At 44.2% G+C, this 24,554-nt stretch overlaps 1 protein-coding gene across 8 annotated transcripts in view; it reads left to right on the forward strand.

Moving 5' to 3' along the window:
- SLC2A12 (solute carrier family 2 member 12) overlaps window positions 1-24,554 on the forward strand; it is a 77,460-nt gene that overhangs the window by 17,893 nt on the left and 35,013 nt on the right. For 6 of the 8 annotated variants that reach the window (XR_006890613.1, XR_006890614.1, XR_006890615.1 and 3 more), the window contains 3 exons: window positions 176-1,516; window positions 20,050-20,172; window positions 23,728-23,860. Coding sequence is in view for 5 of the 8 variants with exons in the window: in XM_046675571.1 (XP_046531527.1) it covers window positions 176-1,516; window positions 20,050-20,172; window positions 23,728-23,860 (1,597 nt within the window). In the remaining 3 variants the exon portion in view is untranslated. Of the gene's footprint in view, window positions 1-175; window positions 1,517-8,548; window positions 8,919-15,377; window positions 15,466-20,049; window positions 20,173-23,727; window positions 23,861-24,554 lie in introns of those variants that run through there. The other 2 variants (XM_046675576.1, XM_046675575.1) reach the window with 2 other exon arrangements.

The following is a 24,554-nucleotide window of genomic DNA, read 5'->3' on the forward strand; positions in this document are numbered from 1 at the left end:
CTTTTCCTTCCATATCTAATCATGTTGGGTTAGTATAGTATCTTACTATAACCATGTGTGTTTTTAGACTCCGTGCTATGAAAAACTCACTTGTACGAGGTCTGGTTTCCATTCAGACACAAGGTGTTTAAAGTCACAGCTCAGAACTGACCCCATCTCTCCTCTCTGCTCGCAGGTTGTGGCCTGTTCACCCTCCTGTCGGCTGTCACTGCTGCCGTCAGTGGCCTCCTCATGGGCTATGAACTTGGGCTCATTTCCGGGGCTCTTCTCCAGATACGGACCTTGTTAGCGCTGACCTGCCACGAGCAGGAAATGGTGGTGAGCTCCCTGCTCATCGGAGCCTTGCTGGCCTCGCTCACTGGAGGGGTCCTGATTGACAGGTTCGGCAGAAGGGCTGCCATCATCCTGTCGTCCTGCCTCCTCGGGCTCGGAAGCCTGGTCCTGATCCTCAGTCTGTCGTATCCCGTTCTTCTAGTGGGCCGCATTGCTATAGGGGTGTCCATCTCCCTCTCTTCCATTGCCACTTGTGTGTACATCGCGGAGATTGCCCCGCAGCACAGAAGAGGCCTTCTTGTGTCACTGAACGAGCTGATGGTTGTCATTGGCATTCTGTTTGCCTACGTTTCCAATTACGCCTTCGCCAGCATTTCCCAGGGCTGGAAGTACATGTTCGGCCTCGTCATTCCCTTGGGATTTCTACAGGCGATCGCCATGTACTTTCTTCCTCCGAGTCCCCGGTTTCTGGTGATGAGAGGACACGAGGAAGCTGCTAGCCATGTTCTCAGGAGGTTGAGAGCCATCTCAGATACGACGGAGGAACTCACGGTGATCAAGTCTTCCCTGAAAGATGAATATCAGTACAGTTTTTGGGATCTGTTTCGTTCCAAGGACAACATGAGGACCCGAATAATGATAGGCCTAACACTGGTGTTTTTTGTACAAATCACTGGCCAGCCAAATATATTATTCTATGCATCGACTGTTTTGAAGTCCGTTGGCTTCCAAAGCAACGAGGCGGCTAGCCTCGCCTCCACTGGGGTCGGGGTTGTCAAGGTCATCGGTACCATCCCGGCCACTCTTCTTGTAGACCACGTGGGGAGCAAAACCTTCCTCTGTGTCGGGTCCTCTGTGATGGCAGCTTCATTGGTGACCATGGGCATCGTGAATCTCCACATCCACATGAACATCACCAGTATCTGCAGAAGCCATAGCCCTGTCAACCAGTCCATGGAGGAGTCTGTGTTTTATGGACCAGGAAACCTGTCAGCCAGCAATGACATTGTTAGAGAGCCCTTTAAGGAGATCATGTCCCCCAGCAGAAGCTCACCAATGCCCACGAGAAATGACATGGACAAGAGAAGGGAGATGACCTCTGCATCCTTACCAAACGCTGGACTGAGCCAGACTGAACGCCAGCTAGTCACAGACCCAGAGGACGTCCCAGCTTTTTTGAAATGGCTGTCCTTAGCCAGCTTGCTTGTTTATGTTGCTGCTTTTTCAATTGGTCTAGGACCAAGTAAGTATTTTATTCTTTATTCCTTCCCCCTTCCCCTTATGAATATTAATGTATTTCTTTTGATCAGTCAGAGCATCCTACTGCTATGGAGTCTTGTATATAGAACTACTAGAAGCAAGACAGAGATGACGTTGGTCACCTGACGTCTCTGCTAATGTGGAAAGTATGCTTGGCTTGTATCTGCTTTGTGACACGTGCCGGGCTCGTATTCCCCTGAAGGAGGATTAGAGTCTCTTATCTGTCGTATGAGGATACTTTAAAACCAGTTGATTGGCAATGAATCAGACCTTGAAACACATTTATTGCCCAAGAGAACATATTATTTTATGAAAGCAAAGTTTACTGGGATAACATTTTTATCCATATCACTCCTGAGTTTCTTCCTAAGTGGAAGGAAAAAAATCAAATGTTTAAATTTTCTTCAAGACACAATAGTGATTCCAGCAATAATACAGAAGAAGGGAATTATGAGTTGGGAAGAAGGAGGCATTATTTCTTTAAGTCTATGTAAATAGTGGAATAACCTCCCTGGGCACTTTATTAAGCAGGAGGAGGGGAGTCAAGTTACCCCCATTGGACACAATACGGTTTACCGGGAGAGAGCTACGACGCGGTTTGTTTGATGTAGCTCGTCTACTCCCACGACAAAGTTTAAACACTTCTCTTGAGCAAAGGCTCTATAATCGGTTGTTTCTTGTGGTTCTCTAGACTTCTAGCCTCACACTGAAAGTCAAAACCTCTCTTTAGGGAAGTTGTGAGGGGTCTTTTGTACATCTCACTAGGAAATGAAGTGTTTAGAACGTAGGGTTGATCTGGGGCCGTCCCGGGGGTGTAGTGGCTAAGTTTGCACACTCTACTTCAGTGGCTGGGGTTCATGGGTTTCCATCCTGGGTGTGGAACTATACTGCTCATCAAGCCGTGCTGTGGCAACATCCCACACAGAACAACTAGAAGGACTTATGATTAGGATATACAACTATGCACTGGGCCTTTGGGGAGGGGAAAAAATAAGAGGAAGATTGGCAACAAGTGTTAGCTCAGGGCCAATCTTCCTCAAAAGAAAAAATTTCAGGCTAATCTCTCTCTACCACCCTCAACTCCCACCACTCTCCCCTCTCTCTCTCCCCCTCTCAGTCTCTCCCTCCCTCTGTCTTTCTTCCTTCCTCTCTCCCTCTCTCTTACAGAGTTGGTATTGAAACTTTTGTTTACAAAGATCAGGGACCAAAGAAACTTGCCTAAACAAAGGGAAGTGTTGGAGGTTAAGAGCAAGAAGAAGACATAGGTTAAGTTGATGAAGGAAACTCCTGGACAAATGTAGGTTTCTGGTGCTAGGAACTGGACAGTATTTCTGGGAAGAAAGTCACTTTGGGGCTTGCTCAAGTGATCCACCATTAACTCGTTAACTATTCATCCAGGTGGTATGTGGTGAGTGACTAATTTTTTCATGACCGAGAACTATGCTAAACACTGAGGAAACGGTCGTGAACAGGACAGACACTGTCCCTGTCTTGAAGGAGCTTATACTTGAGTCGAGAGAGCTGTATTCCTCGTGTCTGCTTCTTTCTGGTCAGCAACCAGCAGGTTAATTTCAGTTAACTAATGACTGGACTTACATGTGGCTGATAATGGCCTTTCCTCCGACTGCTCCCTCTTATTTTCATCTGCTGCTGCTTCCAAGTGAGATCATTCTCCAGATAACAGTTTGTTCAAATTCCAGAGTAAGAGAGGGAATCTGACTGACTTTGCTCTTTGCTGTGCCAACTCACAGGTATTGATTCTAGTCTAATCAGCTGGGGCAAGATTTGGCCAAAACATGGATGACCAGAAGCTGGCCCTTCCTCTGGCACCATGAGTAGACAGATTTCGCCATAAGGCATGGCACTCTGTGCATGGGCAGACAGAGTGAACACTACAGCACCCTCAACCTCTGACCTCTCTGACTTGTTTCTGGACCCTGACTCTGCTTTTTAAGACATCACAGTGATAAAGACTATCGTTAATGAACAGTTACGTGGAAGCAGGTTTCTACCAGTATTTCAGGATTCAGTTATCTTGGGTGTACACCTGTGAAATACTTGTCTCAGTCAGTCTGGGCTGCCGTAACAAATGACCTAAGACTGGGTGGCTTAGACAACCAACGTTTATTTCCCACAGTTCGGGGGGTGGGAAGTCCAAGATCAAGGCACTGGCAGATTCACTTCTGGGTGAGGGCCTGATTCCTGGCTTGTAGATGGCCACCTTCTTGCTGTGTCCTCACATGGCAGAGGGAAAGAGAAAAGGAGAGAGAGAGAGTACTAGCTAGCTCTTTCAAGTCTCTTCTTAAAAGGGCACTAATCTCATCATGGGGGCTTCACCCCAATGACCTAATTACCTCCCAAAGGGCCCATCCCCAAGTACCATCACCTTGGGAATTAGGGTTTCAACATACAAATTTTAGGAGAGAGACAAACATGCACTCCATGCAATGTTTATGTGGTTACTCTGACAAGGCTGATGAAATCGGAGCGAGTGTCTTACATTTTATTTTCAGAACTCTTTGAAGTCTATCAGGAGGGCGAGCTATGAGAGCCATCTTGTCCCAGGAACAACGTAACCTTGTTGGTGAACTTTTCTGTCTTAGTTTTTTCCTGCAATAAGTTTTGCTCATCTGATAAACTGCACGTGGTATTTATTGTCCCATTGATCTCCTTTGCCAGCACCTTTTTTCTGTGTATTCATCATAAAACTAAAAATATTTCCTTTTTACATCAATTTTCTTGAGCCAGTCTTTCAAAATATCAGGGCTCAACTAAGAATCTAAGAAAAGCTTAGCAAAAGGAAGAGGATGCCCCTTTGTTTTAATTCAGAGAGCGTTTCAGTTTGACAGAGAGGATGACATGGCACATGTTATAAAACGAGAGACACTGGGCTTAAACTTCTGGAAACAGCCTGTTCGTGGTCAGAGCCTCCCAGGCTCATGCTGCCCTTCTCTCTTTAGTCTCTGTGTAACTTTGAAAAACACTGGAAACCCTCAGTCCATCCGCATCGTTGGAGACGTTGTTGTATTAGAGTGAGACTCCCCTTTTCAGGAAACTCCATCTGATTCTGGAAAAAATTATTGGAGGCTGTTTGTTATTTACCCATTAGGATTCCTTAAATAGTATTCTATACTACTTCTTTCAAAATATAACTTAAGCTTTAGATTCAACTAATATTTATTGGCACCTATTATGTCAAATACTGTGCTAGGAAGTCGTTGCATATTTTGGAGTACTTCATCTTACCGTCCTGACAAGCCTGTGAAGAAAGGGTGCTCACCAAACTTCACAATGACAACACTGACTCTCAGAGAAGTCAGTGACTTGCTCAAATACGTGAAAACCTCTTTGTCTTCTGGACTTCAGCGTTCATCCCTCATCCAAGACAATAGGCAGTCCTGTGTTGGTGTTGATACTCAGTGTTGATTTTTGGTTCAGTCCTCTCCATGAGGATACATTAGAAGTCAGAATGAATGAGAATAGTGTGCCATTGTCCACTGCATGAGCCTATCAACTGGGCCATGCTGCATTCTCTTCAAGACGCAGACAGTCTCTCTTTTTCTGAAGCTCTGCTGGGTACATGAACACATACATGTATAAGGCTGAGCTACAGGAGAAAAGAGGACAATGATAATAATGTACAGGTTTTTGGTGTGCATTTACTTGAATAACTGACCTTGATTATGTTCAATATATATATTGGCTAGAATTGAAGCCCAGCTATAACAAAGACCAAAATAACCATGGCTTCCACAAGAAAGATGTGTCTTTCTCTCTTAACACCTGGAGCTGGGCTGCTCTAGGTGTAGTCCAGAGGCTGCCAGGGGTGGGCCTAGAGGTAGCGGCCAGTGCTTTGACACTCCTTCTCAGTCTGTCATAATGGCATTTAAAAAATATTAAGATGCATTTTAAAATTTCATCACCCTTTTCCGATAGCTAATGGTCCTTTGGGAATAGGTGAAATGCACAAAGTGCAGTCAATTAAAGGAGGCTGCGCACAGAGAGGCCTGGGTTACAAGACAGTGTGAGCAATCTGTCCAGGAAGCACAGCCACTGTGAGGGATACAGGATAAAGACTTTCTTACTGGGATTAGACCTCACGAGATTGTGGGAGACGCTGAGAAAGTGAAAGTCTGTAAGGAGATGGTCAGAGGAAGAGGAGAAAGTCACTACTCACAGCCACAAAGGGAAGCTGGTGAAGAAGTCTGTGGAAGGCTGTTGCTTCTGCTCTGGTTGTGGCCTGAAATCTCTGCAGGTCAGCAGGGCAGGCTGGAGGACAGCTGGACTCAAGCAGGGGGACACAAAGACGACAGCCCCTCTGGGACAAACTGGAATCGTGCAAAGAAACTGGAGCCCACGTCTGTCTCTCATCACACAGACTCTGATGACACAGGCCACCTGCAGAAAAACTGGTGACCTTCTCTACAGGTCCCTGACAGTGTGCCTGGCCTGCTATTGGGAGAAGTCGGAGGACCTCTGGCCGCGCCAACAAGGAGAACCAGCAGACCACAAGATGTCCAAGCTGCAGTGATGTCTAGGGCCCTGCACCAGCCCCCAAGCATAGGGCTGAGGTGCCACTTTGGGCTTCCAAGGCTCACGCAAATGTCTCTTCCTCCTGACCCTCACCGGGAAGTAGAGGAAGGCAGTGCTGGTAAAGGTCGTTCCAGCTTCGCTAAATCGACACAGGACACAACCACCAGAGGCATAAACTCTGGGCTGAGAGAGAATAGATGTGAATACAGAGAGAGTATTTCAGAAGGTCAAGGGCCCTGTATTCTGTCAATCGCTGTGATAGACATTCCTTTCTTTTAATGACAACATTAATTGTTAAAATACGTGACTAGCTTCCATTCCATCCAATTCCAAAAAAGAGGTGAGGTCATTTCATTAATGTCTCTTGGGTTTTGTTTCTTTAGCCATAAAAGCAGAAACCACTCTCTCGCTAATGCATTATAAAAGCTTTCATATTTATCTTCTCAGGAACGTTAATTATCTCCCTTGAGCTGACGACTCCCACTTATCTCCAGTTCTACGGTCTCAAGCAATTTCTAGTTCCTTTTATCCCATCGAGTACTAGACTTTTCCACGCCGATGCTTCACTGTCAGCCAAACACAAGGAGCCCAATGTTGAATTCTTTCCCCGACCCCTTGGAACGTCCCTTTCTTTTTCCTGGGGCAGGCATGCTGCCAGTCTCTCAGCTCTGATGCTCTGTGGCCTTCTTCCAACCCAGTCAACGACCAAATGCCCTTGGATTTTCCCTCACAAATGGCTCGTGTGTCTCTCCTTTCCTCCTCATTTCCGCCCTCTTAGTCTACCCCTCATGCTCTCATTCCTGGATTACTGGAGACCCTTCCCGTACATCTCTTCCGTTCCAGGCCCTTCTCACGCCCATCCATCCTCCATACCAATATTCCTTAAATACCATGCTCCTCATGTCACCAATGCTCACAAATCTTCCATGGCATCCTAGTTGCCACCACATCAGAGAGGTCAGATGCCTTTCAAGATGAAAAGGAGACTAGAAATTATCTAGTCCAATACTTTCCTTTTATAGACAAGAAACAAAAAGCTCTGAGAGATTGTGTTCACACAATTCAAGCCTAGAGCCACAGACAGCGGAAGCCTCATTCCATGCTCTTCCCGCCACCATACCACCCACCTGTGAGGGAAAAACTGTGATGTTCAAGGCCCTCCATCATCTCACCCAACTCTATCACAACTCTGGGGGGCACCATTTACATTGTAGTCTGTGGAGTTGTGTTCCAGGGCCACCATTCATAGAGAAGTGCATAGAGACTCTGCGTGGAATACCAATGAACGATGCCCTCTGGTGCTGTGCAAGGAGGTGACACTTGACCTCTCTGGGCTTCTTTATCTCCCTCTGCTCCACCCCAAGCCAAGAGACACAAAGCCCTAGTTGTGGTCTCTTCCTGCCCCTCTACTCACCCACATCCTTCCTGTGTTTAGAGCTCAATGGAAGTCTTGCCTCCTCCGTGACTTCACTCCATGTCTTAGAGATCTCTGTGTGTACGAGCTGCTAGTGTATTTCTGGTGTAGGGTAGTTCAGTTCTGGCCTACAAAGAGCTGAATTTAAAATCGGAAAACCTGGGTTCTAATCCCAGCTCTTCTACCTACTGGCTGTGTGATCTTCAAGTCACTGATCCTCTCTGAAGCTGGGTCTAATCTGTGAATTGGGCATCATCACACCTGTCCTATCTCGGTGTAGGTGAGCTCCTGCATATTTCGGATGCTCCAGAGTGGGATATACGTGGAAGTCACAGTGAGATAACACAACCTAGTCCTTAAGGATTCAGCATATTGCTTCCGTACGTTCGTTTTGGCTGATTAACCAGAATACGGTTACTAGATTGTAAGCTCTTTGAGGAAAGAAACAACATCTCGTATTTTTTCCTTGACTCCCTTTGCCTGAGCACCACATCAGTCTGTTTGAAAACCATGTGGGGATACAGCTGTGTTTCTACAGGGGGCAGGGGAGGAGGACTTTAGAACTAAGATGTAGATCCAGGAAAGATCCCAAAGTGTGCTTCTTCACTCATGGCAAGCTCTCCAGTGGGCAGGCTAAGTACCGAGTGAACTAGAAAGGTCGGGCTGCCACAGAAACTCCTCTTCCTGCCAGACACCATCATGAGGTTTTTTGCAGAACATTCCATCACTTGGACGTGATTTCTAAAGCTCTCTTTCTGGTTTTGCCTGTAGGAAAGGGGGCAGGGAAGTTATTAATGCTCAGAAACAGGTAATGGGAGGCAGTTAGGACTTTTCTTTGTTAAGTCATAGTTATTTGGGAATTTTGGACATAAAGTATCTGAAAATAGTCCCAGATTTTTTTTTAGACACCTCTGGTTTTTGCTACAACATGGAGAAGAGAGTCCTTTCAAGATTTCTTAGACCAAAAGCAGTGCTAGTGAGACAGGGAATCTCAGGGTTGAAAGAGATTTAGGCACAGGAAAGGGAAATAACCCTTCATCTCGTGGTTTCTCCAACTTATAATTGCAGTTCCAAGGACTGAGCTGGGTTCACACCTGCGGCTGGGAGGCACGCAGCCTGAGACCCAGTCCCGAACCGCCCTCTCTAAGGAGAACAAGAAGTCATTTCACATCCATGGTCTGAGGCTATCAATTCTCCTAGGATTTTCAGAAGGGATCTGAATAATTGTCTTTTTCTTTCTTGCTGAGAGCCAATCATTTATGTCCATATTCATGTTGTAGTTTATTTTTCTTTTCTAAAGAAAACATACCATAGGAATTCCAATTTGATTACCAAGACTGCATTCTAGGGCATTGGTGTCAACTGTGTGAACCAGTCGGAATTTAAAGAAGGTTTTTAGTAGGAAAAAGGTTCTCATACCAGATCTTGAATGCATCATAAAACTTATTAATCTGATGTGATTACCGCTCAGGTCTTTCAATTAGAGAGTTTATTCCTTGTAATAGAAGCAAATCCTGTGTCAACAGAGGTATAAAGGAAAAGTACTTGCTGTTCTAAAGTAAAATTGGAAGTAGGATTAAGCCTCCTTATTAAAACTTCTTAAATACAGGTTGACTTAGAACAAAATTCCTTAATTACATTAGATCCCAGCATGGTTTACTTCTGCCAGAAAAGTGTTTCTATTTTTAGGTTAAAGTGTGTGTCCTGCATTGTTTTGCCTTCTGGTCTTCTGTTTCTCTAATTGCAAAATAAGGGGGTTGCTCTAGCATCTAGGATTCAGGAGGGGGCATGAATTTGGTACCAAGTAATCTTATGTATTTTATTTTATGCATTTAAAATATTATTCTAAGAAGGAATCCACAGGCTTCACCAGCCTGCTGAAGGGGTTCCTGGTCCAAAAGAAGTTAAGAGCCTCTCCCTCTGTTTCTCTGTAACTAAGACTAGAGCTCTTCCGTCAAATAATCAGGATAAACACTCCACTGCTTCTACTGGAGACTTCGACTAAACGTTCTGTTTTCCATACCTCATCCTTCACTTTAAAATATGTTTGGAACCTCAGCCTCACCCTCCAATATGTTTCTGGGGCGGTTCTGGGCATCATTTTAGCTCCCTTGAATAGCTGAACGTTTTTCTGTCATGGCTCAAGCTTCAGAGTAGAACCAAAGATTCCTGGCATTGAGGACAGAGAGCCACATGAAGATTTCTGTTTGACTCGTGCTTCAAAAGTGAAGCAGAGAGGAGCCCAAACCCACGGCATAAAGTTATTCTCTCATGAGTTCATTTGAGGCGTTAGTTGTGTACAAACCCAGCTCTGCTTAAAATAGCCACTGGAACTCAGAAAAATGTGTGTGGCTATTCTTTTCACAATAATTATTTGGGCTTTGTTTTAATCCCCAAATTCCTGTGTCCATAAATTAATTAATTAACCTCCTCTTCCATCTCATGATTAATATCTTTTCATGATGAGCAGACAGAAGGAATTTGTCCAAGGTCACTCGTTAAGTTCAGTAATGAGGCTGTGACTGTAATCCTTTAACTACCTTTGTTCTCACACATTCAAGCGGAGCCTTTCACTGAAGACTGAATGACAGGTGACACCAAATCACTGCCCCCAATCTCTTCTACCAGATAGGCAGGAGTTCCAGCAAGAAAGCATCCTGGAGTGACCAAGAAGAGAAGAGAGGGAGAAAGAGGAGGTGATTCACTGACTCACTCCCATCCAGCGTGCGTGCCTTGCTCATCCACAGCACACCAGGTGGGGTGCAGGTGTGGACATTCAGGGATGGATAAGCCAGATCCACAGCCCGTCCCCATGGAGCCAGTGTTGAGGATGGGCAATAAGCCAGAAAACGAATAATGCATACTACAACCTCCGGGGAGAAGTGTTAACACGGTGGTGGAGGGAAGGGTAATAAAGAAGGATGTGAAAGAGCACGGTTGGAGGAGGGTTATTCCAGGTAGGACGGCCACAGAAGGCTTTTCTGGGGTGGTGACATTTGGCCCAGGCTTGTAGGAAGAAAGCAGTGTGAAGATCTGGGAGGGGGGAGTTTTAAGCAGGGATAACGGCGGATCACGTGGCCTTGAGGGGGACGTGAGCTTGAAGGTTTAGAAGAACAGCAAGAATGTCTGTTGAGGCCGTACAATGCAGGGTTTGAATTCTGACCAGGCTCTGGCATCAGACTGCCTGGCCTTGAATCCCTGCTCCACGGTGTAGGACTTGGGGCAAGTCAGTTAATTTCTCCAGGCGTGCGTTTCCTCATAGAGGAGATGGGACCACACTGTCGACTTCACAGAGGTTGAGTGAAGCCATCTGTATAAAGTGTGCCTATTACAGTGCCTGGCCTACAGCATGGACTCCGTACACTTGGTGATTAGTGCTCTTAAATGTCTGGTCCTGGTCTAGACGTGAGATGAATGGTTCTGATCATGCCAGCACTGACTTCAGCAGGCATTATGCTTCAGCCAGGTGAGGACACCCAGGAAGCCCTCCATAGTCCTGTGCTGAATTGGGATGCCGGGGTCCTCCTCAACTCCCTTCTATACACCATTCTAGTCGGGTCACCACTGAAGAGAGTAGATTTGTGAAGTATGGTTCAATTCTGGATTGCCTACAGTCAAGAGAGCTTCCTAGGAAACCTGACAGGCTTCACAGAAAATCCTGGGGCTTTAGTGAAAGGTGAGGGGTGTGATATAGGCTGAGAAACACTCAAATGTCCACTCTTCTAAACTGGTGCAGCCGATTTAGACTATATGTCCTGGGTGCACACAAACTTTGTCTTGTCTGCTGTTGTATTCTTGAGCCTAGCCTAGGGCCTGGCCCACAAAAGGGGCTCAATAAATATCTGTTAGATAAGTCAAGAACTTCCCCCAAAAAAGAGATGTTTCTAGAACTCTCTCCTGTGATTAAAGGGGAGTCCTTCAGTCTGGGGTTGATATATCCTCATCTCTTCTAGTACGAATCTGAGTCAATATCTAGAGAATGAGACATAAATATGGTTTGTGTGGAACCCCATGCACATTTGACCAAAATTATATCTGAATAAAGCAACTCAATCGAGAATGCAGAGCCATCTCAAATTCATCTGATGACTAAAGAAGGTTGATGTTTTAAATTTACTAAAATTAAGGCCATTTAAAAAAATTTATGGTATCAGACAAAACATTCATTTACAAATTTCCATTGTTTTCTCCAAATATGAGACCCAGCTCTTCCCCTAAAAAAAAAAAAAGATTGCGATTAGTTATATCATGGGATAATTATTCCTACTTTGGTTTAATAATTGAATGTTTTTAAACTTGACTCTTTACAAAAGAGATTTGAGGTAATTCTTTTGTGGTTTTCCTAAGAGAAATAAGTGAAAATCTGAACTGGAATTTTGGGGTTGCTTTTGTTTACTTAATTAGCATTAGATCTTATAGAAATATTTCAATGGATTATCTCAGGCTTGAGAATCCTGTTAAATCCGTCAGATGTGAATGGGCAGTCCAAAGTTAATAATAACAATACAAGATCTTTGTAGAAAAATCATATCATAGCAACAAGTAGTCAAACTCTCAAGAACTATAAACTGGCTGATATTTTAGCCCACTTGCAAGCTAACAAGTTAGCTTGTCACAGTATCATGGATGTTGGCAAAAGACACAAGACTCCTGGGTCAGAGACAAAGGACAGTTTGTTACTCACAGCAATAGCAATAGCCAGAATATTGACATTTGCGTCAGTTCTCCAAGCCCCGATACCCACAGGGCAACATGAAGGGCCAGATGACACCTACACAGATAATGGGTTATTGTAGAAGAGAGGAACTCCAAGCCTAGAGAACCCAAATCTTTTAGAATAGACAGTAAGCCAGCCTATTTCTTTGCTGGAGAGAGACGTTATCTTTAATCTACTGGATAGTAGACAAACATTTGCCTCAGAGGAGACCCCATCTCTGTCTTCCAAGGCAGTTCTTGTACATACATGCCTGGAAAGACAGTCTGGAACAAAGACAGTCAGCGCCTTTGCTCACAAGACACACAGGAAGGCGAGAGACCCGTGGAGAACTGTCTCTCAGCTCAAATATCCTAAAAAGACCGTCTTTGTGTTTTAAACAAGAAACTAAAATTTTTTAAAGTTCAAAGACTATAGAGCCTAGCCTTTTGTTTGGTTTGGTTTTATGGAGTTTAACCAGCCTTTTGGAGGATGGGTATCAGTAGGAAGCATAAGACTCATCTGCCATAACATTTAAATTTAGATTTCATACCTAAATAACCCTAGCTCTTCAAAAATAAGGTGTTCATACGATGTTTGCACAGCTAAGGATTATGACAATTCCAGGGATGTGGAACAGCAGGTTTTAATTTGGAAGTTTACTTAGCTGCTTCACTCCAAATTATCCTGGGTTTAGAAGAGACAGGCTTACAGACCAGAAGGAAATCAAATATTTCAAAGAGATTTTGATAGTCTTCATATTTCCTCCTAGACTCAGGGCCCTAATATTCAGAACCATCCCGGTCAAAGGCTTTTTTAGTGATCATCTTCCTTTCCCACCATTTTTGTAGGATAATTATATAGCTTTAGAGAATCAAGGCATATTGCATAAATTATTATTCTTTAAACAGGAGAGCTTTATTATCAAATATAGCCATTATAAATCATAGTCATACAATGGGTTTGTGTTAAGTGTGTCTACCTTTAAGATCTTTCAAATCTTTTTTTTTCTTTTAAATCTTAAGTTTCAATTATCACCACTATTCACACCAATACTGCTCCTTTTTTCCAATTAATTAAGTTATAGGTCATTTTGATGGATTAAAGTGGTGAATTATTTGGTCTTCTGGTGTTAATCATTAAAATAATGCAAAGTAAATTGAAAATAGTATCGGAACAGCTTCATACTAAATTTGCATCCAAGCAAAAGAGGAAAAATGTTACAGAAATATGTGCCTTTAGTTAATTAAATCCCGTTTTCCTCTTTGGAGTTAGTTAGACAATGGAGAAGTAGTATCCAACCAGAGTCTACAAGTGCAATCTTGTAGCGTGAGCACAGCTAAACACACAGTGAAACGACACCATCGATTCCATGACGTCACAACTGTGTGTCGGTGTTTAACTCTCCTCTCAACCCAGCACTACAGTCACAGTCCAATCCCTGGAAAACTATGAATTAAAGAAACAGACATTTGCAACATTAAAACCTATAATACTTTTCTGACTGACACCCGAAGGATCAGTCATGAAGAAAGCACGACACAAAATAATACATCTGAAACATAACGCTCAAGCCAAGCTTAAACCAGGAAAAATGAATTTCTTGTAGCTCCTTTCTTCTTTTTGTTTTTCATTTTGAACTTCAGTTCAGTGGTCTGCAGATAGGGACATGCATATTCCCGGGCTTTGCTTTCCAGAGTACTCCTTCAATGATATGTCAAAGGAAATCAATTTCTTGATTTTTAGGAAAAATCCATTTCCCAAAATTTCTTCTTCCCTATCTCCCCAGTGGTAATTGTTTTTCCACTGAAAAGAAAGCACACCTATTACCCATCAAAAAAACTTACTATGACACATGTCCCCAAGTACAAAAACCTCCAGAACACTCAGGTAACTGAAAGAATGTCAGGAATCCTGGTGTGGGCATGGTGTGGGAAATGACTTTAATGACAAGATAATAATCCTTTCATAAGCCTAGATAGTCCCAATAATTTCCTTTCAACAAAACTAAAGGAAGATCTCATCAACTTATCAGCTGACATATTATTACAAACAACTTGTTAATTCAAAGAATTGAGTGACATTGCTATTATAAAATTTCTTCGACTCCCCATCTATTTTCATTATTCTTAAGAACAATAAATTTCATCTCTTTAAAGGGTAGAAATGTATCATGTTATTCTAGAAGGAAGTGACATTCACCCACAGGTACATAATATAGGAAAAACTCACCATCCATGAAGAGGAATATTTCCAATAAATTTCACTTTTCATATTTAATACTTATTTCTAAAAATTTGTAACATATTTCTATAATTTTGATCTATTTTGTATTAATTATTGTGTTAATAACTTCAATGAGAAAAAATACTTTGAAGCTCTTAGCAGAAATAAAAAGAAACCTAAAATTTCAATTTAAGGTCATTTTTTTTCAGAGCAGTATGATACAGTGATCAATAAAAGACTTTCCAGCCTAAAAACGCATTACAGTAGGATAAAGTACTAAGTTCAAGGTGAAAAAGAAACTATGACATTTATGTTAAATACGTTATTCTTATATTTTTTAAATGGATGATGACGAGTATCAAATAAGAAAGGCATTTAAATTTCACTGGAAATATTTAAAAGTGATGTGTTCTATTTTAAATGTTAGAGTTTATAATACAATAGAAATTGCATTCTTTGCTATCATTTAAATTTACAGTGAAACAAATGTTAGATTTTGACTTATAAATGGAACAAAGTACTTAGTTTTTCAACTTAATTTAAAGGCTACACAAGCGAGAAAGTTTGAACACCACGCCATAGTTCTCTCTTATTCCCATTGGGTACCACCTCACAAAAGGGGTCCATTTTTAACTCTGGCATTTTTTACTGAGGGTTATTCCATTTCGTCCAATTTCTCCTAAAACATTTTTAAAAAGTCATTTCAGTTGGTTTTGATTAGAAATCATTAAGATAGAAAGATTGGGGAGCGTGGAAGCTTTATTTCATTGCTCTTCTTGGTTTGTTACGTAACTAATCCAAGCTAATACAGTAGTGCCCCTGTATCTATAGTTTCACTTTCCACAGTTTCAGTCACCCGAGGTCAGCGCCATCCTGGAGGCCGGTGCTCCTCCTTCTAAGTTATAAGCATAAGGTCCACAGTAGCCCAAGCCTGGGTCCCAATGTCTACATCGTTCCCCCTTTCCTCTCATCACATAGGCGCTGTGTCATCTCACGTCATCACAGGAAGAAGGTGAGGAGAGTACGAGAAGAGCTGTTGAGAGAGACCACATTCACATAACTTTCATCACTGTATATTGTCATATTCTATTATTAATTATTGTTGTTAATCTCTTACTGTGCATAAATGACTTATTAAACTTTATTGACATAGGTACGCTTATATAGTAAAAACATAGACCATGGGGTTCGGTACTATCCACGGTTTCGGGCATCCACTGGGGGTCTTAGTACATATCTGCCGTGGATGGGGGGGGGGACGACTGCATTCTTCAATAAAGCATTTATTTTAGAAGAGGACACGAGGGAGCAAAACTCAGAGAAACCGAGAGAAGAGAGAACACAAAAAATAAAAATACGAGAACCACCACATCATTGCTGATGTTGGAAACGGTGGCTTATGGTGGAGCGTATTTTTTAAAGAACATAATTTTCCCATTTAGGGAAATTATGAGGTCAGGATTTAAACAACTGGTTGGAAGGAAATGGGCATATTTCCCTCTCGAATTCACACAAAGTACTCTCTTGTGGTCAGAGAGCTAGGGTGCTGGAGCTGCTTGCAAAGGCAAGAAAAGCCATAGGAATCCTACAAAGTATAGGGCATGGCTCCTCGGCAGATCAAGTGGTGAAAACTCTGTGGCCCGCATGTTGACCTCCTCCAGAGCTGCCAGGAATTCTCTGGTAAGAGTTTCAAGATCTCCATGAGTCTCTCAACCCTGGGGCTAGCACGTTAGGTGGTTCAGGAAGAGCTCGTCAAATGGAAAGTGTGCCTGGAGAGGCGCAGGGTTTAAATCCAACAGCAAAGGGAGTTAAATGACAGCTCCAGTGGGAAAACGTATGGCAGCGGCAGAAACAGGGAGGGGGCAGGAGACAGGCATGGCAGTGTCCACGCGGTAGGGCTGAGACATTTCCATTGATTGCCTCTATTAATCCAAGTCCACTGCACCCAGATACACTTCAGCATTTGTCCTTCATGGTCTTGTCATGACTCTCTGTGCTGCCATGAACACTATCTGCAGATTTCATCTGGGTCAGGCAAGTTCTGACAGACAGCCCTGGTGATTTAATACTGTGGGAAATACAAGTTCCAGCGGGTGTGGACAGTGATCTCCCAGCAAGGCCAAAATTTCCTCAGTCCATGCAGCATAGAGAAGACCTTAAAGACCTGTGCAGACTCTGACGTTTGCAGAAGCACATGTCGCTCTGAGTTAGCCGTGGAATGATGGGGTTGGGGTGGAATAACAGAGGTCCCGGAGAATTGTCTCAGAGCTTGGAAACTGCAGCAGCTGTGCTCACTGTAGAAACGTTCACTGCATCTCTGAACACCCTGTGGATTCCTCACAAGCAAACAGCATGAAGCATCCCCTATGGCTCTATCATCAGGGTGGGGCATAACAAGGACACCCAGAGAGAGCCACCACTTCTTCACTGTGGCTTATAGCGATAACTTGATTTTCCTTGGGAGAGAAATTAGGCCCTCTCATTAAAAAATCAGTGATTTTAAGAAAACTTCCACCTGTCATTATAAACATCAACATATTAAACCCCCATGTGATTGTTTATATCTCTGTCCTCTTTACTTATAAACTGGAATAGAGCTTTTTCATTCCTCCTGCTTTGGGCACTCACAGCTTCTTTCCAGGGAACATGGAGGATGGTAGATTCTGGCATCATTTTGCTCCTAAGTCAGCCAAGGGGAGAGAGAGTTTTACCCTCTCAGCAAATTCCATTTTGCTGCAAGCGCCATTTTCAGATTTTTATTTCACTCTCTCTGGACCTGAAAACCTGTGATTTTATGGTTCTGAAATCCTTGTTAAAATGATATTCTCCTTATTTTTGAACAGACAGGTTCCAGATTGGGAGGTTGAACCATCCTTGTCAAAACACTTGTCAATTGCTGCAACATCCAGTTTGTCAATATTAGATAAACCAAGGCACCAATTCTTGAATTCTTTCCATTATATCAAAAAAGAAGAGAAGCTTTTGGCAATGATACATTAGTTTTGGAAACATCAGATGTAGGGTTTCCCTGACATCAAGTTCTCATCAGAGACTGAGGGCAGTGTCTTTTTCAGTACTCAGTTCATTGCTCTCTGACCGGCTAAACCGCCTGAGGGCTCGCTCGGCTGCTGAACTGAATGCTTGCCTAGGACAGGCTTTCAGCGTGGATCTTGGGATCCTTTAGGCAAACCCTTGACAGTTCAGACCGAGCACGTATAACTGTGCTTTGTGTGACTGTCCCATCTTCTCACTGGCAAAACCCACCACTTTCTATAACAGCCAGAGCCACTCGTTCTCATCTGAGGCCAACATGGCTCTGATGACCCCAGTGATGATACTCCCCAAATCCCACGAAATAATTCCAAGAGGCCATCATGATGAAAGGTAGCAAGGAGAGGAGGGGGGAGGGGGTTTCCGAGGTAATGACTCGGGGACGGAAGTAGATCAAGACAACCTGTGCTAACCCCTCTACAAAAAGAAAATGAAAGAATGTCCCTTCCCCCACCCCCTCCTCATGGCCACCAGAGCAAAAGGCCACACGGAACCCTCCGCTCCACCCGAACCCATTTCAAATGCCCATGGCGGGAAGGGCCACGGGAGGACTGGTCAGTGGCATAGATTATTTAGCCTCAAAAAATTGGATTTACAAAAGCTACCTTGTATTTGTCCAAGGGCAGGTCATTACAAAAGCTTCACCATAATTAGACAGCCGTCGTTCTACTCAGAGCCAGATCCCAGTCTTGCAAAGCTCAAGACAAGGTTACCTGGGTATTGCACTGGCCTCACTGGGAGCAAAGGGACCCCACCAAGGATATAATCTTCAAGAAACTAGTGAAAGTCTTTTGAGGTGGGCGGCGGAGGGACATGCAATTTTATTTGTGAATTCCCTATTAATTAGAACAATAACAATCATGTTTCTTTTGCTGCATTATCTTCCATGCCCAAAAAGTAACCCTATATAGATTCACTGGGAGAAGATAGTCAAGAAAAAGAAACTTTTTTCTAGCTCTCTTCTGTAATTAAATTACTTTTCTTACTTTAAAACAGCAAATTTACAACAAGCAGATGTTTTCTGTACAGAGTATCTTCTTGTCTTGAGAACCAAGCCGTTAAATTAGAAACATAGCTGGCTGTTTGATTCTCTTCTTTTTTTGAGGAAGATTAGCCCTGAGCTAACATCAGCTTCCAATCCTCCTCTTTTTGCTGAGGAAGACTGGCCCTGAGCTAACACCTGTGCCCATCTTCCTCTACTTTATAAGTGGGATGCCTACCACAGCATGGCTTGACAAGCAGTGCGTAGGTCCACACCCGGGACGTGAACAGCGGACCCTGGGTGGCCCAAGTGGAACATGCACACTTAACTGCTGCACCACCAGGCTGGCCCCTGTTTGATTCTTGAATATGCGGCCCAAGTGGTTGCTGATGAGTGGGGCACCTCCCTGGCTTCTTGCTTCTTACCCACCATGGTCTCCTGTGCACCAGGACGACGCAGCTGGTTGGTCTATAAATGCTGGCTCTCCAATACAAGGTGACTTTGTCAGCAGGGAGCTGGGGTTGGGGCAGCTCCTAACTCCTTCTTTCCTCAGAATCAAAGGTCCTTCTACCACACATTTATTTACTCATTAACAAATATTTATTGAGCCACCACCAAGAGCACACCGTGATTAAAAAGCATGAGTTCCGGAGCCTGACTGCCAGGGCTCAGTGCCATCTCTGGCCACTTAGGAGCTCTGTGACCTTGGCAAATTATTAACTCCTTAAGCCTCAGTTTCTTCTTCTAGGAAAGACAAGAGTAACAGTTCCTGTCTTGTAGGATTTTGTGATTAAAGGAGATAAAGTTTGTAAAGGGCTCAGTCCACGTAAGAACTCGCAGCTCTTTTATTAGGCAAACTTGGTCTGAGGGCTGTGAGCACGAGGTAAGTTAACTCGCCTGTCTCCTGCCCTTTCTAGTCCCACCAGGCATGTCCTGTAATGTTCCCTGTCACTCTCAGTTAGTGAAAAGTCCTCTGATCAGTTTTCGTGCCAAGAAGAGTCTCCTTTCAGAAATTCAAATGTTTAGTCTAGTTTAATAATCAAATCTTGAAGCTCTATTTAATTTAGAGCTTCTCTCTACCCAGCTTGCCCCAGGCTGGGAAACCCAAGTGGGAGAAGTGACAGGAGCGGGCTTCCTTCCTCCCGGCCTCCCAGCTCTATTTCCTACCCACTCCTTAGTTGTGATGCTGGACTTCTCCAAGGTCAGTGGCAAAGGAGATGACAGGAAAGGGCCGGGACGTCGAGCAGGTAGAGCCGGGGTCTGGCACCGAGGCTCTGTGCTTGGCAGATGTCCAAAGCTGCCTCTCTGGCGGGTGGCCCCAGCCGCTGCCCCTCCCATTTGCATTTCTCAGGCCTGTGTCACATACCAGTGCTGTATGACCCTCCCTGTACCTCCAGGGACGATTGTCAAGGCTCTCAGTGTTTCTCCTGGACCCTTTCTCACTTGGCTGAAGGTGAGGAGAAGGGACATCCGTTCTCTCTTCTGCCAAGGAAGGACCTGCTCAGCTCTCCAACCACAGACCACGCAGGACCAGGGCAGGATCCGCGGGCTGGCCCTCGGTTCCAATGGGCTTTTGATAATTTTGCCGTCCCCCTCCCCGCCTTTGCTTTCTCCTAGTGCCCTGGCTGCTGCTGAGCGAGATTTTTCCTGGAGGAATTCGCGGACGAGCCATTGCCTTAACTTCCATCATGAACTGGGGCATCAACCTCCTCATCTCTCTGACATTTTTGACTGTGACGGGTAAGAAATCATTATTTTCCTCTAGTGCCTTTGTGCTCGCAGGACAACTGTCAGGAAAGCACACTCACCTAAAAGATGTTGCATTGTGGACCTTTTCAAACACATTCGAAAGTAAAGAGAAGGGCAAAGAATCTGACGTACCGACCACCCAACTTCAGCAGTTATCCACCTTCACTCATTTGTAAGCCCACTTACTCTTTTCGAGCATATTGCTTTGAGTCACATCTCAGACATCATGCTGTTTTGTCTATAAAATTTCAGCATGGGCCTCTAAAAGATCAGGCATTTAAAAGCTATAATCACAATATTAACACCTAAAAATATTAATCATAATCCCTTGGTATCACGTAGCCAGTCTGTGTTCTCATTCTTCCAATTGTCTTACAATTATTTTTTATACTTTGAATCATGATCCAAATACACAATTTACAATTGATTAATACGGGCCTTATAATTGGTGGGTTTCATCTCCATTTCTCCCCCTCCTCTCCACACTATCTTTTTAATGAAGAAACTGGGTCATTTTTCCCATAATTCTCCCCTGGTAGGGTTTTCCCGAGTGTGGTCCTATCGCACGACTCCTGTCCCCTGTGTTTCCTGCAAACTGCCACTTAGATCCAGAGACTGGAGGGTTTCAGATTTTCTGGTTGGTTTCACAGGTGCTGGCGTGTGTCCTGCCCCCAGAGGCTCGTCCCATCACTTGTCTCCCACTTTGTCGTGTTGCTTCCTTGGAGAATCTTTGCCCAGACCCGCTGTTTCCATTCTGTCGTTCCTTCTACATTTGCATAAGCACTGCTCCTCTAAGGAGAAACTTAATTTGCCTGCCTTGAAATATGAATCATTTAAGAAAGGGGAGATAAATACTTGAAACTTTCTCTTTATTTTCTAGCTTTCAAAATAATGAGATGGTTCCCAGCAACTTCCAAAATTGACCAATGACTTGAGTTTTCATTCTTTCCTTTTTTATATATATAATATATAAATATTAAATAATATATATAACATACAAATTTTCAAAAGTTGATGTATACTCAAGAAAGTATGTATCTGGGGCCGGCTCCACGGCCGAGTGGTTAAGTTCGCGCACTCCGCTGCGGCGGCCCAGGGTTCGGATCCCGGGCGCGGACATGGCACCGCTCGTCAGGCCACGTTGAGGCGGCATCCCACGTCCCACAACTAGAAGGACCTGCAACTAAGATATACAACTATGTACGGGGCGGGGGTGGGGGGGGAGATAAAGCAGAACAAAAAGATTGGCAACAGTTGTTAGCCCAGGTGCCAATCTTTAAAAAAAAAAAAAAATATGTATCTATATATAGTACTTCTGAATCTTGTCAGCCCCCTTTTTTCTAGTACATATACTTTTGGAAATTAACTTTTGGGGTTATTGATTAAGTATGATTTTGGTTTTTACATAAAATTTTCAAATGTTTATATCCCACACCTCTCCTACTCTGATCACATACATGGACGTGTGCCCTCCACATTCACACACACACACACACACACACACACACCCCTCTTACCTGCTGTTTGGTGTGGAGAAAGAGAACTATAAAAGAAAGAACGGAAATGATGAGGGGTGAAAAAGACACACACCTCTGGCAAGGATGGCTAACGTGTAGGATGAGCTAACGAAGATTCAGAAGCTCTCCCGCAATGGCTCTTAGAACAGATGTTGGGAAAGCATATCTGCTTAAAAAGAAAACCTGGAATGGTCTCAAACCTGTAGATGACGTTTCATTGGACTAAGTTTGAAATTCTATACTTATTTTCAAAAACCAATTTTCCAAGTAAAGAATGCAAGGTTTCTGCTTGGCCGCAAGCCCTGGGAGCCAAGTCCTGTATTGCAACTTCAGCTGTATCAATAAAAGCGGAGTGTTCTGGAGGAAAAGCTCACTCTGCATGGTCATGACACAGCTGCAGGACTGTGCTCTGCTCTGAGCAAGATATTTTAAGAGGGTTCTTTAAACATGTTAAGAGGGTTGCCGTGTGTCCACCGAGGGAGGGCCATATGCATGATACGGGCATGTGACCTGCAGCCTGTGAAGGACAGAGCGAGTTCAGGACGTTAGGCTCGGAGAGGGGAGGCTGAGGGAAGGGACAGAGGAGATGCAGACACCTGTGCTACTGTCATGGAGATGGCAGGGGACCAGGCAGAACCTCTGAGCAGCAGGTCCCGAAGGGCGGACTTGGACTTCGGAATCCGTCAGGAATCCCTTTAGAACAGGCAGAGCTGGCTCACAACGCAGCGAGAAGCTTTGCAAAGTGGTAAGCTCCCTATCATTGAAAGTGCTCAGACAGAGCAGGGGACAAGTTTGATGAGAGGCCCTGTATGGTTTTTTTCACTGTCTACATTCTGGTTTCATGCTCCAGAGAGGGAAGAAGGACCAATTCTACAAGCACTGTATTAAACATTCATTTGGGCAAAACCGTGAGCCAGCAGCAAGAAGAGCCCTGAGGACCGGACTCTAGTCAAAACTGCCAGCGGAGGCGCAATCCTCTTCCTGCTTCTCCCAGCTCAGCACAACTGGCTGATCGCGGTTACACGTTGAGGTCCTTGCCCGCCACGTTCACGCACCAAGCTGCCTCACTAAGAACTGCTCGGCCAGTGTGCTGACCGACCCATCGTGATTGTGGATGCAGCTGGGGAGGGCCGTCTGCACTGGCACAGGCCGCAGTCGGTCTGAGCCGTGTGCAGAAAAAGCCAGCTTGCTCCTCTCGACTCTTCTCCACACTGGACTTTCTGCTGCTGAGCCAGGGGGCAGCACCTTGCAAACGGCAGGCTCCAGTGCGCTGGGGGCCATTTCTCACCAGTTCGTAGACCTTGATCTTGGCCTGTAACTACAAAGGGATGATACCTTTGGCTAGAAGTGGTCAGAGGCAAAACTAGGCTGGCAGGTGGGATCCATCAAAACCTTGAGGATCCTGCTTCTTGCTGATGCATCTTAGTAAGTTAAGCAGAACTATTCACTAGAACCATTATCACTTTTTTTTCTCTGAACCTGGGAAGAAGGATTACAGATACGCTGCCTGCTACTAAAATGCTGAAATATTGCTCATATGAAATGACTTATGCAAACTAGAGTAAAGAAGGGTGAGCTCCTTCGAAGAAAAGTCCATCTGTATAAATATGTCTTTAAAAAGGTCCACCAAGTAGAAACCACGCTGCTCCAAGAGAGGAATGGCGGAGGGTGAGAAGAGATTCTTTACCTTCTGCTTTCTAGGTTTCAGTGCAGTCTCTTTCGCCATGAGCGCATGTACTGCCATTTTGAAAAGAAAAGCGTGCTTCCCAAGAAGATGCCACTGAGTTTAAATCGTGTACTTGCAAGACTGCTGTCGACTTTATCAGAGAAAGCTGGCATAGTTTGTACAAATGAAACTGTCAGCGGCTGGCTTTGTGTATTTTTAATTTGTAATTGCTATTTCCCTGGATCCTACCCGTGCGTGTGAAAATACCTATGTTTTTATGTACATTCTAAGAATTGGCCGTCCACAGGCAGGATCAAAACAACGCATAGCGCGTTTCTAATCAATTTCTTCTGTCCTTGACAGATCACATTGGCCTGCCATGGGTGTGCTTCTTCTATACAATCATGAGTCTGGCGTCCCTGGCCTTTGTTGTTGTGTTTATACCTCAGACAAAGGGATGCTCTTTGGAACAAATATCGACGGAGCTGGCAAAAGCGTAAGTGTTAATGTGCTTTGCTCTCTGAACAACACTCTGGTCAAAGGTGCAGCTTTTGTATGCAAGTAAATAATAATAATATCTACACTTATTTTCGGATATTCCCTTTGGTGTGGAACTGTATGTCAAAGCATAATTCCAGTTTCCCTGCTGTGTGTGTAATTTGGGTGACTAGCGAAGGAATCAGCATAACCAGTGCTTTCTAACAAGTGAAGCTTCAGAGCTCTCTTCAGTGATGACGGAAGCAGCCCTCCCATCTCCCAAGCGCTTCCACACACCAGGGGTTGGTTTGGGGTTTCGGGCGGGTCCTGGAATGTCGCGCTCACCCTGCGCTAGAACCATGGGCTCCAGCTCTTCCATCTCTAGCATACGTGTAGATCTCTTTACCTGTTAAAGCTGAGACTGTTGGAAAAACTCTTGGGCTTAAATGTCTACAGTTATTCCAAATATGGCACAAAGTAAGTTTAAGAAAATAAAGACTTTCTTCTAGGAAAAGGCATCTAGAAACCTGGTTAAATACATTTCACATGGAGAGACTGCTTAAGCAATCTGACCTAGAAGTGGGCCGAGAACACTCCCCTCTTCCCTCAGTTGCAGAACTCAGCTCTGCCGGCGGACACTGTGGCCTGGAGAGGGCGTGATGCACGGGGGCAGGAAGGAGGGAATCCGCTCCCTCTTCCTAGGATTAAATTGC

This window comes from Equus quagga, chromosome 11 (genome assembly GCF_021613505.1).
Source record: "Equus quagga isolate Etosha38 chromosome 11, UCLA_HA_Equagga_1.0, whole genome shotgun sequence".
NCBI lineage: Eukaryota > Metazoa > Chordata > Mammalia > Perissodactyla > Equidae > Equus > Equus quagga.